The 19216-nt window shown below is 38.9% G+C and overlaps 1 protein-coding gene and 1 non-coding gene across 14 annotated transcripts in view; one reads left to right on the top strand and one right to left on the bottom strand.

The window, feature by feature from the left end:
• CNOT6 (CCR4-NOT transcription complex subunit 6) overlaps positions 1 to 19216 on the bottom strand; it is a 65809-nt gene that overhangs the window by 35048 nt on the left and 11545 nt on the right. For 7 of the 13 annotated variants that reach the window (XR_002799485.2, XM_023617002.2, XM_023617004.2 and 4 more), the window contains one exon: positions 9481 to 9594. The exons of 3 other annotated variants lie outside the window; for them this stretch is intronic. Coding sequence is in view for 9 of the 10 variants with exons in the window: in XM_023617002.2 (XP_023472770.1) it covers positions 9481 to 9592 (112 nt within the window). In the remaining variant the exon portion in view is untranslated. Of the gene's footprint in view, positions 1 to 9480; positions 9595 to 13432; positions 13508 to 19216 lie in introns of those variants that run through there. 3 more of the 13 variants (XM_070233697.1, XM_070233699.1, XM_070233701.1) reach the window with 1 other exon arrangement.
• On the top strand, positions 4269 to 4330 carry LOC111767984 (U7 small nuclear RNA). The gene has a single exon (XR_002799946.1). It is a non-coding gene; the product is annotated as a U7 small nuclear RNA (small nuclear RNA).

The following is a 19216-nucleotide window of genomic DNA, read 5'->3' on the forward strand; positions in this document are numbered from 1 at the left end:
GCAGTCTCCTCCTAGAGCCTGCAAGGTTCCTGAAATCTTATGTCCCATCACCTACCACATCAGAAGTTTCAGAATAAACGAATGAATGAGTGACATGTCAGTGATTTCCAACGAGTAAGTGTGGCCTCAGAACTACCAGTCAGTATTTGTTCCCTCCATGTGGGTTTCGCTCCTCTCTGGATACCTGTCCCCACTCTGATAAAGCAGACACAAGGGTTATTCAGAGGGTGGGCAGCTGCACAAGGTGATAACACAATGAAAACTACTTGACGCTGCAGTTACACTTACCACGATTATCAAAAAGAGCTAAATATAACATTCTCTTTAAAAAAATCAAAAGAACTTGATGCAGAACTTGAGAGACATGGTCTATCTTATCACTCTCAATGGAAGAACACTAAGTCTTAATAAAGGTTACTTTCACACTAAACTCAAGACATCAAAATGCTGGAAAATGTCACAAAGTAGAAAAGGCTAATGTGTGGCCTATAGCCAAGGCAGCTGGTTCAAAGATCATTTGATAGCTACCAAGAAGTCCGGACCCAAGCCCCTAGTTCCTGGAAGGTTCCTGAGTGCGGCTCTGGTCAGAACATTTCCCCCGCCCTACCCTGCACCTCAAGGGCCTGGAGCCAGTCGTTGTTCTCGGGTAGAGATATCCTTCAAAAGCAGGCAACCACAGCAGTGCCCCCACACAAAGGAAAACAAAAGGGACAACAACAACAAAAGGAACATGAGAGTTGTTTGGTATCTGCAGCTTCCTTAGGCAGAACTTTAAAATTTGTACACACCTGGATTTCAGCTTCCTGTAACAACAGAGTAATTTGTTAGTGGGTAGTTATCCCAATGGAGGAAAGAAAAACTAGATAAAAATAAGGGGGAAACCCCACAAAAATGAGTTTGAAAGCACTAAAGAACTACAAAGGCAGCAAAGACCTAAGAGACAAAGAATTTGGAGAGAAGGGAAGCAGAGAGAGGTAACAAGCAGAACACATCCCACCACAAGCCCTCTGGAAGAGTATGTGGAATCACAAGCTACAGAGGCGAGGAGATGAGGTGAAAGCTGGGGCTGACGGGCTGAGGTGCTGAGCACAACTTCAAACCCTCTTACACAGCCGGGAAGACAAAACACAAATTCGCGAACCACCAAGGAAGAAAGCTCTGTTAAACCACCAGGATTTCAGTTGGGACCTACAAATGGAATAGGGGTGATCCTGCAGGAAGCCAGCCTCACAACCACTGAACACCAGGCTCAAATGAGACGAACCCGAGCAGAGTAAGCTCCCCACTCTCTCCACAGCTGCCTGGCCAACACAAAAGCAAGTCACTCCTAAGGAAGAGAATGCCATTCAGACCATCAAACTACTCTACCAGTTCATATAGAATTTCCAGGATTTAATAAAAAATTCTCAGACCAAAGGACTGAAACCCAGAAGACAAAGAGAAATAACAGAACAGAACCCCCTGTGACATTCAGATATTGGATTTATCAGACAAAAGTGTTTTTAAAAAACTATGACAGACTTATACTTTCAGCAAGACAGAGTAACATGGACTGGATTTACCCGCCCACCTAAAACAACTAAAAAACCAAATATATGAAAAACTGAATTTCAGACACTGGATACCAGGTAGCAGAAGACAATGATCATTGACAGATGAGAAAGAAACACAGTGAGCCCTTAAGACTGTTTCCAGCTTACTGCCTGGACAGCGTCCAGAGACTAGTGCAGGTAGACGGAACCCAGGTGGAGTTTGGCGGTCTAAGTAAATTGAGGAGATGAAGCTGGGAGTCCAGAGACGCCAAGGTGGCTAGAGTTCACAGGGCAGAGTGCCAAAGAGGAGAGAGCTACACAGACAGACAGCCCTGGAGGTCTGAAGAGGACGCCTCCTGCTCCTGGAGTCTTCAGCTGAGTACTGAGTAGCAAATGCACATATGGAACAATGCGAGGCCAGGGCTCGGGGAGTGAAGACAAACCCAAGAGTGGAGGGAGCAATCCTGGGGATTACACAGGGCCAGGAGTGGCTCGTGTTCCCACCAGAGTAGAAAACCTCATAACTCACAGAACTCAGAGAAGTATTACTTAAAAACAAGCCGAGAGAATCAGACTGTAACTGTCTCTAAATAATTTAACTGTACCCCAGAACAAGCTCAAGAGTATTCATAGAAATACAGAAGCACCCAGCACCCAAAAGGGTGAAATTCACAATGTAATGCATTCAATAAAAAATTATCAAGCATGAAAAAAGAGACAGAGAAAGAGAGAAAGGCGGAGTGGGAGTGGGGAGGAATCAAAATCAACCTAGAAATGAAAAGACAGAATTAGCAAATAAAGACATTAAACGTTATTAGAACTGTATTACATATGCTCAACAAGGTAGAGGCAAAATGGTAAGTAGAGGCACGAGAGATACAAAAAAGTCCACATTTAATTTCTAGTTACGAAAAATATACTATTACTAGATGACATTAACAGCAAATTAGACAATGCAAAGAAAAAATTAGTGAAAGTGAAGACAAAGCAACAAAAACTGTCCAAAAGGATAAAAAGAAAATAAAGACAAGAGCAATTTTAAGAAAATTAAACAGAGCATTAGTGAGCTATGGGACAACTTTAAGGTAGAAGTAAGTGTATTGCCCAAAGGGCAGTGGGGATGGGGGACATAAAAATTACTTGGAATAGTGGCCTAAACTTTTTCAAATTTCATAAAAACTATAAACCCACAGATCCAAGAAGCTCAAGAAAACCTAAGCACAAAAAAAAGACTAAACCAAAGCATATTATAATCACATTGCTTAAAACCAGTGATAAAGAGAAAGTCTTAAAGGAGCCAGAGAAAAAGGACATATATAAAAGAAATAAGGATAAGAAAGACAGCAGATCAGAAACAATGCAAGCAAGAAGACAGTAAAGCAGGATCTTTAAGAAACTGAAAGAAAAAAACTGTCAACCTAGAATTCTATGCCCAGCAGAAATATCTTGCAAAAATAAGGAAAACAAAGACATTTTCAGACATTAAATCTGAAATAAAAAATCATCAGCAGACCTCCATTACAAGAAATATTAAAGGAAGTCCTTTAATCAGAAGGAAAATAGTAACAGAAAGAAACCTGCCTATACACAAATGAATAACATTGGAAATAAGTGCATGGGTAAATTAAAAAGAAACTTTCCTAATACTTGATTGTTTAAAGGAAAAATAACAATATATTGTGAAATTTCTAACATATGCAGAAGTAAAATATATGACAGCAATAACACAAAAGCCAGGAGAAGAGAAAGAAAAGTACACTGTTGTTAAGACTCTTATACTATATGTGAAGTAGTATATGACTTGGTATACTTTATCTTATAAGCCTTAAAGCAACCATTATTAAACAGTTACAGCTAATTAGTCAACAAAAGAGATAAAATGCAATTTTACAAAAAATACCTAGTTAATCCAAAAAAAAACAAAAGAGAGAGAGAAAAATACAACAAAAAAACAGGAGAAACAGAAAATAAATCTCATGACAGCAGATTTAACCCAACCATATCAGTAACAAGATTGAATGTAAATGTGTCTAACGGAACTGAAACTAGAGAAACCAACTAGCAGCCACTGGAAAGCACCAATTTGAGAACATCATCGCAAGTGGGAGGAGTTTAGTGCAATTCAGTAACAAGTGCAAAGTGTCCACAGTAAGTCTGAAAGCAGACTGGGCCCCAGGAACTCTCCAAACTGACCGGCCAATGTTCTACACTGAGGGAAAAAGGTCCAAAAATGGAATTAAAACTGAGTAGGACAGGCGTAAAAGAGACAAAGGGAGAAAAAGGTCCAGATAAAAATGAGAGAAGGGAACAGAACCAGAAAGTCTCAGAAAACAAGTTCCCACAGTTGTGAACAACGCAAAAACAGAAGAGCTCTCGAGTTAGAAAAACGATTCTGAATCACACCTTCTAAGAGCTCACAAAAACTAAAGTTAAATAAAAATGAACAACAGAAAAGTTATAAAGTCAAATCCCATAAAAGTCATCACACATTTAAGTTATTTAAGGACCAGAATAATTCCCTACAAAATCATACCACAAACTATTACCTACAACTTCAAAATGAGCTAAAAGGCATTAAGAAAATGGTAAAAGAACATAAATAAGATTTAGAAAAACTAAAAGAAAGGAAGAGAAAACAACAGAAGTTAAAGAAAGTAAAGAAGGAAAAGAAAACTAAACTATAAAAAACTTAACAAATAACCACCAAAGAGAAATTTTTAAAAATCACAGACAATTGAGTGTTGCAGCTCTTTCAGAATTTGTCTTGCAGGTTTTCCGGTCCTCCCTGGAAGACCTCCCCAGCAGGAGAAAAAAGAAAATCACAAATAATTGAAGAACTAAAGATTCAAAATCAATCGCTTTCTTATATACCAGTAAAGAACAACTGGAACTTGATATTAAAAACACAATGCCATTAGCATCCCCCCAAATAAAATAACTTGGGTATAAATCTATCAAAACATACCATGATCTATGTGAGGAAAATTATTAAAAAAACTGATGAAAGAAATCAAAGAATTAAATAAATGGAGACATATTCCATATTCATGGACAGGGAGACTCAATACCGTCAAGATGTCAGTTATTCCCAACTCTATCTACAGATTCAACACAATCTCAACTAAAAGCCCATCAAGTTATTTTGTGGATATTAACAAACTAATTCCAAAGTTTATATAGAGAGGCAAAAGACACAGAATAGCCAACACAAAACTGAAAGAGAACAAGTTGGAAGATGGATGCTACCTGACTTCAAGACTTTCTACAAAGCTACAGCAATTAAGACAGTTGTGGCATCAGCAAAAGAATAGACAACCAGATCAATGGAACAGAATAGACAGCCCAGAAATAGACCCACATAAATACAGTCAACTCATCTTTGACGAAGGAGCAAAGGAAGTACCATGGAGAAAAGTCTTTTCAACAAATGGAGCTGGAATAACTGGATTCCATAAACAACAACAAGAGTTTAGATACTTTACACTCTTCATAAAAATTAACTCAAAATGGATCACAGACCTCATGAAAAACACAAGACTATCAAACTTCTAGACGATAACAGGAGAAAATCCATTATGACTTGGGTTTGCAATGACTTTTTAGATACAACACCAAAAGCACAATCCACGAGAGAAATAATTAATAAGCTGAACTTCATTAAAATTAATAACTTCTGTTCTGTGAAAGACACTGTCAAGAGAATGAGAAGCCATAGACTGGGAGAAAACATTTGCAAAGACACATTTGATAAAGGACTCTTGAAATTCAAGAATTCAAAAATAAGCATCCTGATTTAAACATGGGCAAGACCTGAACAGACGGCCAACCAAAGCTATGCAGATAGTAAATAAGCATATGAAAAGATGCTCTTAATGTCATCAGGGAAATGAAAATTAAAAAACAAGAGACCACTACACACACCTATTAGGAAAGCCAAATCCAAACACGGACACCACCAAATGCTGGAGAGGATGCGGAGCAACATGGAGTTCATTCATTGCTGGTGGGAATGCAAAAGGAGACAGCCACATTTTAAGATAGTTCAGCAGTTTCTTACAAAACTAAACATACTCTTACCGTATGATCCAGCAATTGCACTCCTTGGCATTTATCCAAAGAGTTGAAAACTGTCCACACAAAAACCTGCACACTGACCTTTATAGCAGCTTTATTCATAATTGCCAAAACCTGGAAGCAGCCAAGATGTCCTTCAGTAGATGAATGGATAAATAAACTGTGGTACATCCAGACAATGGAATATTATTTAGCACTAAAAAGAAATGAGCTGGCAAGCCGTGAAAAGACATGGAGGAACTTAAATACACATTACTAAGTGAAAGAAGTCAATGTGAAAAGGCCACACAATGTACGATTCCAACCATGTGGCATTTTGGAAAAGCCAAAAACTATGGAGACAGTAAAAAGATCAGTGGTTGCCAGGGATGAAAGGGTGAGGGAAGGAGGAATGAATTGGCAAGAGCACAGAGGTTTTTTAGGGCAGTGAAAATACTCTGGATGATACTGTAATGGTGGATACATGTCACTACAGATTTGTTTAAACCCAAAGAATGTACAACACCAAGATTGATCCTTAATGTAAATGATGGACTTTGGGTGATAATGACTTGTCAACATGGGTTCATTGATGGTAACAAATGCACCACTCTGGGGGGAATGCTGATAGTGAAGGTGTCATGCACTGTACTTTCTGTCAAATGTGACGTGAACCTAAAACTCTTCTAAAAAACAGTCTTAAAAAGAAGAAAACAGATCAGTGGTTGCGAGGGGCTGGAAGCAAAAGGAATGTTTGCCTACAAAGGAGCAGGGGCAACTATTGGGTTATGAAATTGTTCCATATTGTAATTGTGATAGTGTTTACACACTGTGTGTATTTGTAAAAGAAATGCACAACAATAAGAGTGAGTTTTACTGTATTTTATTTTTATTTTACTGTAAATTATACCTTAATATATTTTTTTTATGAGGCACACTAGCCCTGAGCTAACATCTGCCACCAATCCTCCTCTTTTTGCTGAGGAAGACTGGCCCTGAGCTAACATCCATGCCCATCTTCCTCTATATGTGTAAAGTATGCCACAGCATGGCTTGACAAGCAGTGCGTAGGTCCATGCTGGGATCTGAAGCTGCAAACCCTAGGCCGCGGAAGCAGAACACACAAAGTTAACCGCTATGCCACCAGGCCAACACTTGTACCTTAATTTTTAAAAAAACTTCTTAAAATGGTTTGAGACAAATATGCAAATTCAGAGAACAAATGGGGCCAGCCCAGCAGCGCAGTGGTTAGGTTCATGCGCTCCACCTCAGCAGCCAGGAGTTCACTGGTTTGGATCCCGGGAAGGGGCATATGGAAGGGGTTCTGGGGTAAACGAAAAAGTTCTAATTCTTGACCTGGGTAGTGTGTTAGAAGACTTGTGGCCCTATAATAATTCATTAACGTATCTGTCTGTGTGGTTTTCTTTATCTGTGTTTCATTTTACAATTAAAAAAAGGCTTTCTTTAAAAAGTAAATGATTAATAGTCTTTTGGCTTATCTGGTTACCTCCAAAAGGCACAAGGAACTCACCACCCACCCCCTGGAACCAGAAACAGCCTAAGAGATAACTGTGGATCCAGGATTCAGTGACCTCAGACCCCTAGAACTTCATGTCACACGATCTTAATGAGCCGATATAAAGCATATGTGTAAAACATGAAAGAACTGTCTTAGCACGAAATGAACTCAGCCTGGATAATTTTTACACATAGGAGCTTATGTATTAAGGACTTACTAAGAACAATAAAGTGACCTTCCTGACAGCGCCTTTGTTAATTACAAGGTCCTGTTCCAAAGACCTATTCAACCAACAGTTTATCCTCCATAATACTTGGTAAGGACTATTTCTTAAGAACGCAACTTTAAAGGAATCTCCCCTCTTCCTTCCTATCTTGTATACAGATTTCATCCCAAAGTTCAGACTAAGCAGAGAACAGTGATTCAAAATTGTCAAGAAGCGCCCAACATGAGGCACAGGGAGGAGACGGTGGAGGAGAATCCCTTTAACCTCAGAGACATAATCTCATTGACCTAAGCGAGTGCTTTCTAGCTTATCCTGATGTTCTAAGAAAGGGGAAACTGCCCTACAAGCAAAGGACCTGTAATTCATGATAATATAGGCTGAAATAAGTGAAAAACACAGTTAAATACCAATCCTGCAGAAATTAAAGGGGGAAAGTGGGAGTGGTGACTGCCGTGCTTTGAAGGTAACTGGTATTAGAGAGCGTGTTTCTCTTTGGGTCCCCTGACACAGAAAGTCAAATTCGACAGGAGAGGACAAACAAGAGAGAAACTTCACTCTCCACCACATCTACTTTATGAAATTAAACTCAGCTTTATTAAGGCCAGCACTCTAAAAATTGGAAGAGGGAAAACAGGAGAGACCTATGTGGGTACTGACCTCTATTCTACCATGGCTGCAGAGGAGGGCACTTAGGTTTACTCAATAGGTTAACCAGAAATTCTGAGCTGACAAGGGAGGAGTACTATTACCATTACTTCCCTTTTGCTTCCTGTGTAGCACTTTTCGACCTAGACTTGGCAGTTATATTTTGTCTAAGAGTTATTTATACTGTTACACTCCCTTCTTCTCACTCTCTAATATGTCAACCCTGGTGGTCTAGAGGTTAAGATTTGGCACTCACTGCCACGGCCCGGGCTCATTTCCCAGTCAGGGAACCACACCACTATCTGTCAGTGGTCATACTGCAGCAACTGTGTGTTGCTGTGATGCTCAAAGCCATGCTGCCAGTATTTCAAATACGAGCAGGGTCACCCATGGCGGACAGGTTTCAGTGCAGCTTCCAGACTACAAGACTAGGAAGAAGGATCGCCATCCACCTTTGGAAAACAAAAAACATTTGGATATGAAAACCCTATGAATAGCAGGGAAGCAGTGTCTGATACAGCACTGGAAGATGAGAGGATGGCGCAAAAAGATCAGGCAACGTTCTGCTCTGCTGCACAGAGGGTCACCAGGAGTCAGAATCAATTCTATGGCACTAAAAAAACAAACATGCGATAAGATCCAAATGACAAGGAATGTGTTTTTTTCCATCTATATATCTTCCATATGCCTAGCACAGTTCCTGGCAAAATGTTTCACACACAGCATATGCTCAGTTATGTTTCTTGCATTAAATTAAAAAAAAAATCAAGGGCAGCCAGAAGAAAGAAGAGAGAACTTGCTCTGTACTGTTTCAGAAGGCAAAAATCAAGCCAAACTGAAAGGAAAGTAGGGGAAGGCATACTCGGCCAATATGAACACAAAACTTCTTTAGCACTGGTGGCCCTGAGACGTAATAATGTCCTTTCACCACCTTTGAAGTATTAAAAAAGAGGCTGCCTGCTCACTGGCAGGGGTGCTGAAGATATCCTCTGTAGACTGGGGGACTCACATATTTCTCTGAATATGTCTAGACCACATGAAAGGCAGAAGGGAACTTTGAGACCTGCTTCAAACTCTTCCAAGATTTTGTTTCTAAATAAGGCTGCCCTCAGAGACTAGATGAAGAAAACAAGAAGAAACACATCCATCCAAGAACCTATACTAGAATAGGCATTTCCCATCCCACTGGAAATCTGTAATTTGATAATGAAAAGCTCAATCGTACTTTATCAGAGAATTAAGTATCAAAACAAACCTTTTTGCGCTAGGCACTTCACATGTATTATTTTCATTTCATCCTTGATATTCTTATCCCTACTTTATTAAGTAATGAATAGGTTTTGAACTTTTGACTCAAACCATGTTCTTTCCACTGAAGCTCCCTGCTTCTCAGATTAATTAGCACTGGTAAACGCAGCACTCCTTCTTCTGTGTCCTGGCATTAGAAAACAATTTTCTAACATATCTTAACTTTCATACCATACGTTTATGCTTGCATGTCTTACCACTTATTTCAAGCTCTGCCCAATGTGATTTCTTTCCATTTGCTGCTTCCTCGGAGGACATAATTGTGTACATCCTCCGAGGGTCAGGGGGCTCGTATTTTTCTTTGGGCATGCCTGTTGAATTAAGAAAAGAAAGTAATCAGTATTCTGAAGAATCAAATAATTGAAAAGAACAACATCTTTTTAAAAAGTAGACACCCAAATTATGATCTCCAAATACCATTTTCCACTAAAAAGAACTAGGAATTCCTTGGAGAAATGGAGGATTTCAGGTCTGGGATCGGAAAGATACAAATAAGCCTGGACACTAACAAAGATGCTGTGGCTGTGAAGGACACAAGATCCAGCCTGAAGAGGCTCCCAGCGGGCCACAGATAAGAAAACCTGAACATCAAAACAATGACTACAAGTCATTATAAACTGCATGAATTCAAAACTTTAATTAAAAAAAAAACCTGTCACCTGAAAAGTGGAAAATAAAGGGAGAGAATCAAGCATTTATCCTGCATCTCTGGCAAAAACTAGATGAGGGAATGTTCTTAACAGAATTTCAACTAATAAATGCAAAAAGAGTTATATAATTAGAAAATTACTATTTCACAACCCCTAATGAAAAAATGGATCTAGGCAATGATCATCAATGGTTAATAAAAGCATTAGATGAAAAAAAATCCACAGGAAAATTTTTAAACTGATAGATCAGGCTGTCAGACCTCAACCCAATGATCAAGGTCATCAAGACAAGCAGCCCTGCATGCCAGCACTCTGCACGCCCTGCCCTCATCTACAAAGATCAAAACACAAAACTGAACCTGAAGCAAATCAAGCCTCTCTAGATCTGGTACCAGTTTACACAAAATAAGGAGGCCAGGGGAACATGTTAAAAATAACACAAGACACAACAACGAACATACTTAACACTACTAAACTGCACACTTAAAGATGGTTGAGATAGTAAATTTTGTTATGTATATTTTACCAAGATTAAAAATTTTATTTTAAAAATAAAACCACAAGAAGACAGCCAGGCAGGTGCAGAATATGGAAAGTTCAACACGACCAAAGACCCAATTTCTTCAACAAATTGACGACATGGAAAAGAAGGAGTGAGAGGAAACTGGTATGGATTAAAGGACTTCAGAGGCACAGCAATCAAAAGCAATGTATATACTTTCTTTGGGTCCAATTTGAACAAATCGAGTATAAAAAACATTTTTGAGAACCTGACAAATTTGAAAAACTAAATAGAAATTTAAGATATTAAAGGGTTATTATTCATTTCACTTGTGGTTATTGTTATAGACACACTCTGTACCTATGTGAAATGTACCTAGGTGAAATGAAGTCTCACCCCCGTGCACATTCCCCCACTCTGTGCCCCAGCCTCACCTCACCTTACACATCTGGATGAGCCACAACTGCTTTATCCACTCTCCACCTACTCTGGACACCTCCACAGCTAAACACGGCCGGAGAAAAACCTACCATCTTAAAGGGAGCCAGTCAGCAACCATTTACCTCAACTGGACGGTTCACGCTGCCCAGAAATTATACTGTAAATTCTCCTAGTCCCTTCTCCTACATGACTTCTCTCTTCAAATCTCTAACACCAACTCCTCCATCTTCCCTGTCTTACTTTTATTTTCATGTCAAAACAGAAAACAACTAGAAGAGGCCTTTCTCTATGAACTCCCACCTACACCCATCTACACTATTCACCCAGGGACAAAATGCCTGCCTTCTCAGCACTCAATGCTACCCTATCATCTTGCCTATTCAAGGACATTACTCGGCAGTTCCCTCTCACATCAAATTTCCCTCCACATGTGACCTTTACCTTCAGTATACATACACATGGTATTATTTCTTCTATTTAAAAAAAAGTCTCGACCTAATTTCTCCCTCCAATTACCATACTGTTTTCTCTCATTTTCTTTACAAGCAAAAATCCTCAAAAGTTGTATACCATCTCCCAGTTAAACTCATTTCAAATCAGTAAGTGCTTTTAACATTCCGCCAAAAATGGTCCAGAAAAAAAACAATGACCTCACACTGTTATATCCAGTGGCCATCTCTCAGACCTCCTTCTACTTGTCCTGTGATCAGTATCTGATGGTGATGATCGCTCCCTCCTAGAAACACTTATTTCACTTGGCTTTCAGGATATCTTTTCTCTTGGTTCTCCTCTTACCATTCTTGACTGTTTTTTGCTAATTCTTCCTGTAGAGTTGGAATTAACTCCATTTTACTAACAGAAACGGAAGTCCAAGAGGGTTTAAGCAATTCAATCAGCATTAAGCAAAGAAGTAGCGTCAGGCTTCGAATGCATCTGATTAAAAGTTAAAGTTACTTTCAAAATGAAATAAGCCAATTACAAAAAAGACAAATACTGTCTGATTCCACTTATATGAGGTACCTAGAGTAGTCAAAATCATAGAGAAAGAAAGTAGACTGGTGGCTGCCGGGGGAGGGGGAAAGAGGATTTGTTGTTGAATGGGTACAGTTTCAGTTTTACAAGAAGGAAACTATCATGGAGATGGATGGTGGTGATGGTTGCACAATATTATGAATGTATTTAATGCCAATGAACCACTAAAAATGGTTTAGATGGTAAATTTTATGTTAGTATATCTTCCCACAATACAAAAAAAAATGGGAAAAAAGTCCAAGCTACTTTCATTATGCTATGCTGCCTCCCTATCAATGAGAAGTAGAGCCATTTTTCAAACATAGAAATGGCCTTTGACCATGTAGTCAAAACACAGGAGGTAAATAATCCTAAAAAGCTGCCTGAAAAAAGTAAGAATAAAAACGGTGAGACTAGTGAGACTAATCATCTGCATAAGAAATAGCACATGTATTTTTTTGTTTTGTTAAATAATTCTGATAAAACAAACTGTTATCTTATATGTTAATTTCTTTAGAAGAGAAACACAATGATTGAAGTTTTTAGAACTTCAGATAGAAAATACCTAACAGAGAGCTATACAGCCAAGAACTGTTCCCATTACATCTAGGGGACAATCTGGTGACAAAGAAAGTGCTCTTTCTGAATGATATGAATATACCAGCAATAACCTAAAAACTATAAAATACTGTGTTAAGGCTACCAGAGCCTGATGACATCATCCCTCGTGGTCATCCAAATGCCATTATTCTGACCACATTCTACTTAAAAAACAGCCATCTCATCTTCATTGGCTTTTCCAAATAGAATTTAATAATGGTCAGAAATTGCTCTGTCCAGCTGAGTTAGTATTTTGGTCCTACTAAACATTTGAATTCCTAGTGAAAGTTCAGAAGTCTGATTTACCAGTCTCTTGTGAACTTAGTGTGAATCAACATTCAGAGTTTGATCATACTTCAGAGAACCAATAAAAGTGTTACTGGACTAAGAAATCTGAAAACCAGGCCCCAGACCTGGGGTCATGCCATCAAAGAGTCATGATTTCTGCCTGGGCAGCCAACCACTCCCTTTCTTGGTTTTTCATAATGTGAAATGGGTTGTCTTAAAATTTAAGAGACTACTCATTACTCTAAACTCAAAGCAGTGAGGAAATCCTATTTCCCAAATCCCTGCGAGTGAGGGTTAGAAACTGGGGGGAAGAGAGAACACAACAGAATAGAAGACACAGCAGCACATGGACAGTCACGCTCTTTGGGGGAGCAGCAGGAGTGCCTCTGCTCACTGAGCACCCCACCAGTCTGTCTGGGAGTCCAACAAAACACAGCATGGAAGACAAGGCAGAGAAAGCATATAAGAACACCTACAATTTAGGAGTTTCCAAAGGCTTTGAAATCAACAAGCAGATCTTGCTGTCTAAAAAATATAGTGTGCCACTGCAGATTATTATTTAAAAAGAACAAAAGGTTTCCAAAATAGACCTGAAAACTATCAAGAAGAATTACAAAAGACTTAAAAAACAGCTAGGCCAGAGTTAGCAGTACTAACACCTGTCTGGTCAATCTCCTACTCCTCCAACGTCAGACGTCACTGCTGGTTCTGGCAGCATAATCCATCTCCATCCTAGATCTCAGAAAAACAGGTTTTCATTATCTCGGAATAGTGACTTACCTTCAAGAAAGGCAGGACATTATTTACCAGCATAGGAAGCTATGCTTTCATAATTAAACATTTTATGAAATGGCTTAAAAACACAGAACTACCACCATCCTGGGAAAGTTAGTGTTGCAAAGCAAAATTACAGACTATAGTACAATGAATAAAAGAGGATTTAAACTAAGATTAAGCATTTAATCCAGGGGCATTTAAACTAAGGGAGGCCTAAGTGCACACCACAAACTTGGAAGAGGGGAAGCTTCAGGAATCCAGTCTTCACCCACCATCTCAGAAATGCAGGGGCGGGGCGGGCACAGAGGGGGCTGGGCCAACAATCACTGGGAGGGCTTATAAAGGATTTATCAGAATTTAAAGTAAAGAGTGAAGAAGTAAGAACAACTAAAGCAGCAGACTGGAATGAAGACAGCCACAAAGGCCCAACACAAAAGTTACAGCCCCCAACCCGCAGCCCCAAATAGATTAACAGTTCCCTAGTTATGGCCCTTACATTAAATTTATTTTAACCATCCTCTGGCCAGCAGTGAATAGAAAGAAACAGCTGCTGGAGCCAGGGACAGAAGGAAAGCGGATAGGAGCCTCTCATCTATTTTTCTGTCAGAAATCAAGCTATGCTCAATCATAATTGAGGGAAATCGAATATGTGAATGCTCCCCATGGGAAAAGCATATGTAATTACAAAAACCAGAGCTGAAATCCACCAATCATAACTGCCCAGAGCCAAGAGGTGAGCCACAGCCTGCCTCTCTCCCACTCCAACTACACCTAACCTTCAAAATGAATCCCCCATACAGGTGCCTAAGAACCCAGCCACACCACAGCTGCATAAAAAGCAAGTCAGCATGGAGTGGCCGAAGTCAAGCACAGTTTAACACACACACAGCGTAATGGCTATACAAATGAATACTACAAAAAAGAAAGAAATACTACAGAAATAGGAAAAAAGTCCACAAAAAATGCTTCTCGTGCTTAAAGAAGTTAAAGAGAACATGAAACTCATAAACAAAAACTACAAATAAAGAAGGATGGGAGAAGACAAATTGAGATAAAAAGGTAGAATGCAGACCTAATCGGAAAAAGTTAAGTATTAGAATATTAGAATCTCTAAAACAAGGTTGAGGCAAAAAAGGCAAGTCACAGAAGAATATACAAACATAATTCCTACCAACACAGAAGGCAAAAATAGGCAAAATTAAACCAATTTCTTTTGGAAAAACAAAAGAAATGACTGATACAACATCTAAGATAATTACCTAGTCTATAACTCAGCAATCTACCCTTCGGTATTTACCCAAGAGAAATAAAAACGTATGTCCACAAAAAGACATTCACATAAATGTTCATAACAGCTTTATTCATAATTGGTAAAAAGTGAAAACAACCCAAATGTCCATCAACACTGAGAGGATAATCAAATTATGATATATCCATACAAGTGAATACTACGCAGCAATAAAAACAGAATGACCTAGAGATGAATCTCAAACATTATACTCAATGAAAAAGACCCAAAAGAGATTCCATTTACATGAATTTGTGGTGATAACAGTGGTTGCCCTTATGGCAAGTGATGAAAATATTCGATATCTTAAAGGAGATATGGCTTATATTGATATATATATTTATCAGAACTCAAACTGCACATTTAAGGTCTATATGTTTCATTTTATGTAAATTTTACCTCAACTAAAAAATATTCTATATTCAAATACTTGGTCAAGTGTGAAGACAAAAGGGCATTTTCAGACAAATAATGACTAAGAAAACATACAACCTTTTTCTAAATAACTACTCATTACAGCATTGTTTATAACCAAAAATGCAAACCTAAATGACCATCAATAAGAATCTATGGTTAAAGAACTTACTGCACAGCCACACTACGGAAATCATGGAGCTGTGAAAACAACAGTGATAAGTAAACTCTTGGTTTTATACTGAATTATTTACTTTATATTGTAGGATTAAGCAAATAAGTACTTATGTTAATAATATCAGGAATCAAGATTTTTAGGGTAAGAAAATATTTATAAATCAAGGAAATTAAATGAAAACACCAATACCAAAGTTGACTTGAAAATATCAATATATGTTTTATATTCATATATATATATAATCGATTTTTAAATTGTTTCTAAGTATTCACTGAGGTGTTCTGGAAGCAGTTTTACCTCAGGAATAATGGCACTCCTAATCCTTGATTTTGATCTCTAATACCAAGAAAGCAAAGTTCTTTGCAAAATGACCAGTTACAAGTCTGGGGCAGGAAATGTATAAAATGAGCACGGGACATCTTTTAGTGTCAAAAAGCTAAGTCTAACAGGGTCATCATGTCATGTTAGCATGATACAGGAGCCAGCTAGAAGGGGACCTCAGTGGCCAAAGTAGTGACAATCTAAGCAAAAAGAATAATTATAGTGGGATGAAATATACTGAATGAAAATTTACAGATGGGGCTGGCCCCATGGCATAGTGGTTAAGTTTAGTGCATTCTGCCTCAGTGGCCCGGGTTCAAGGTTCAGATCCCGGGCACAGAACTACACCACTTGTCAGCCGTGCTGTGGTGGCAACCCACATATAAAGTAGAAGATGACTGGCACAGACATTAGCTTGGAGCCAGCCTTCCTCAAGCAAAAGAAGAGGAAGATTAGCTATAGATGTTAGCTCAGGGCTAATGTTCCTCAGCAAAACAAAACAAAACAAAAATTTATGGATAACATGATAATTATCTGTGCTGCAGAAAACAGAGCTGGCAGTGATGTAAAAGATGGGGGGGCAGGAGAGAAGAGACGGGAGAGGGAGGGAGGAGGGAGGGAAAGGCTACAGCACAAATCAGCCACAATCTGAGGCAGCTATTAAACTAAGAAAATTGGTAACTGAACAGCAAGATTCAAGTGTTTATCCTTTCAGTAGGTACTGCATTTCAGAGTAATCAAACAGCCCCAGTTGAATGAAAGTCCTACTTTACAAAAAGAATGACAGCTAATAAATGGTGAACGAAAGAATCACAAAAACAAAAGCAACATCATTTTGTAATTCCTAATGGACCTTTTTTAGGCAAGATTATAAACTGGGTTAAAACCACCAGATGAACCATTGGTACTGGCATAATGCTACAGCAATACCACAGCCTAGACTGTCTCCTGTTCATAAGGTAGAAAAGGCTCACAGGAGGAATCAACTGTTACTCTCTTCATCAATCTTCACAACACCACGGGGGCGGGGGAGACCAGACACTGGGTCTCTTGATGCGACAGAATATGACGTACACATCAACAACGTTTACCTTGATTAAGAACTAGAGGAAATAGCCAGATGACACCAAAGAAGCAATCGGACAAAATGAGAACATGGGACTTTCTGCGGAATAACTGGTCTGCGGCCTCCAACAAACTGGTGTCGCAACTATTCTAGATTTCAAGAGAATTAAGGGATATCATCAAATGCAATGAATGGTCCCTACATAGGCTCCACAAATCAGCTATGAAGGACATTTTGTGGACAGTTAGAGAAACATTTAATACCTAGTTCATACTTACAATATTAACGCATAATTATGTGATCATGTTATTTTGGTCATATACAAAAATGTGTTTCTTGTTAAAAGGTATTTGAGCTAAATAATTTATTTTAATTATATTGGCCAGATTTTTTTCAAGGGAAATGAGATTGAGTTATAGCCAATCTCAAGTGACAAAGTAAAATGCTCAATTTAACATCTCTCTTTTCCTTTACATGCATTTCACATTTTCTCCTCCATTCTTTGTACTTCACTTCTTTCCCAAACATAAAGGAGAGAAAAAATGAGAGGGGCAGAGGAAAGGAAGGGAGGGAAGCAGGAAGAGTAAGTCCTGCAGAAAGAGCCTGTATTCATCTGACTGACCAGGCTCCTCCCAGAGCCACAAGTTAGGGCGTATTTGCAAAGGTACTGACAATAACCTTGGTGCCAATTTACTCCTTCCAATCCAATTTTTCACTAGGTCTTATCCAATTTTTCACTAAATCTGAGTAATTCTTACTTCTTCAAGATTTCTAAACCTCTCTTCTCCATTTTTACCTCTACTGAAGTTAATTTAGACCCTCCTCATTTCTCAGCTTCAACTATTAAGCACCTTCCCTGCCTCCCTCTTCCCGACAGATCCTGCTCCTGTCACTCTCCTGCTCAAAAACCTAAGAGATCCCCTCTGCCTGCCTACCTAAAGCCCGAACTTCACAGTCCTTTACAATCTGGTCTTAGCTAACAATACCTCACTCATCTTCTGCCGCTTGCACACATGCCAACCTATAAAGTTCTAAATTAATTATAGCAAACCTACTTCTAAGACGTAGTCTTTCAACACATGCTAATCCCTTCACCAAAGACAACCTTCATCCTAAACTACACACGCTTCAGGGCAACTTGGGCCACCCCAGAGCCTCTGCAAGCCTTTCCCAACAGAGGCACATACTCACTCCCTCCTCCGCCCAGACATTTACTACGGCACCTGTCTCCCCAGTTTGTGTCTCCCAGTGTCTCAGCTACAGCCTAGCACATTACACTAACAAACTTGTCTAAACGTTCTTTCCTTCATGACCCAGAATCAGGTTTCCACAGAAGAGAAATCCAAAAGCAATTCAATGAACCAGAACCATGCTTCCTCAAGGGAGCTTTCTTTACAGGAGCACTCAGTGGACATTTACTAAGCACCTTCTATGTGCCTAGCATTCTGCCACGTGCTAGGAAGAAAGAGTAAACAAGAAATGCATGATCTTCTATCTTAATCTACTGGGGAAGCAAACAAAAATTTCACAACCATGTAACCACACTACAACCCTTTCTTATTTTTACAGACTCACTAATTTAGGACTTTATTTCCCACTTCTTCAACTCTTATAATAGCCTCTTATAATTGGCATTTATGCCTTTAAGATTACTAGTAACCTACATACCACTCTCAAATTATTCTTCCCGAAGTTGAGTTCTTAATTACATTGCAAAATTCAGGAAAAAGAGCCATCCTTTGTAAAGGAGACTTCTGACTAAAGAACTAGGTTTGTCTGGAATGACTTCTGGTCCTATATCAGCTTTAAAACTATGATTCTGTGGCATCCTAGCTCCCCTCACCACCCCCACCCCACTTTCTACTGCCTAGAAAACAACTTCAAACTTCTTAGTTAAGAATTCAAAATATTCTACCTTTCCAGACTTTTGTTCAATATTTTTCCCTTTCTTTTGATGCAACGAGCAGACAAACAGCCATCCTTCAATTACGCTCCACACTTCCCTATCTCCATGCCATTAGTTATACCATTTTCACACTGAAATTCTATCCACACTTCAAAGCTAAGCCCAGATACTATTCCCTACCCACACCCCAATCCAGGCCTCCACAGCGGATCATAAACTGCTCACGAGCTATCTTCCCACAGCACTGGAACCACGATCGCCTTCCACAAAGCAAGACTAGACAAAATAATAATAGTTTGTTGGATGTCCTTCAGCGACCAATCTGACATCCACAGCTTTCAGTAGACTAAAATACAATATAACTCATGTTTCCAATAATCCTATCCCAAATTTATTATAGCCCTTTATTTTCATACCTTACAGTGAGAAGATACACTGACGGCTCAATGAAAAAAGTCTATGAATTTCAAAACAGATTAACAGAAATCAGT

The sequence above is a fragment of the Equus caballus genome, chromosome 14, assembly GCF_041296265.1.
Source record: "Equus caballus isolate H_3958 breed thoroughbred chromosome 14, TB-T2T, whole genome shotgun sequence".
Lineage (NCBI taxonomy): Eukaryota > Metazoa > Chordata > Mammalia > Perissodactyla > Equidae > Equus > Equus caballus.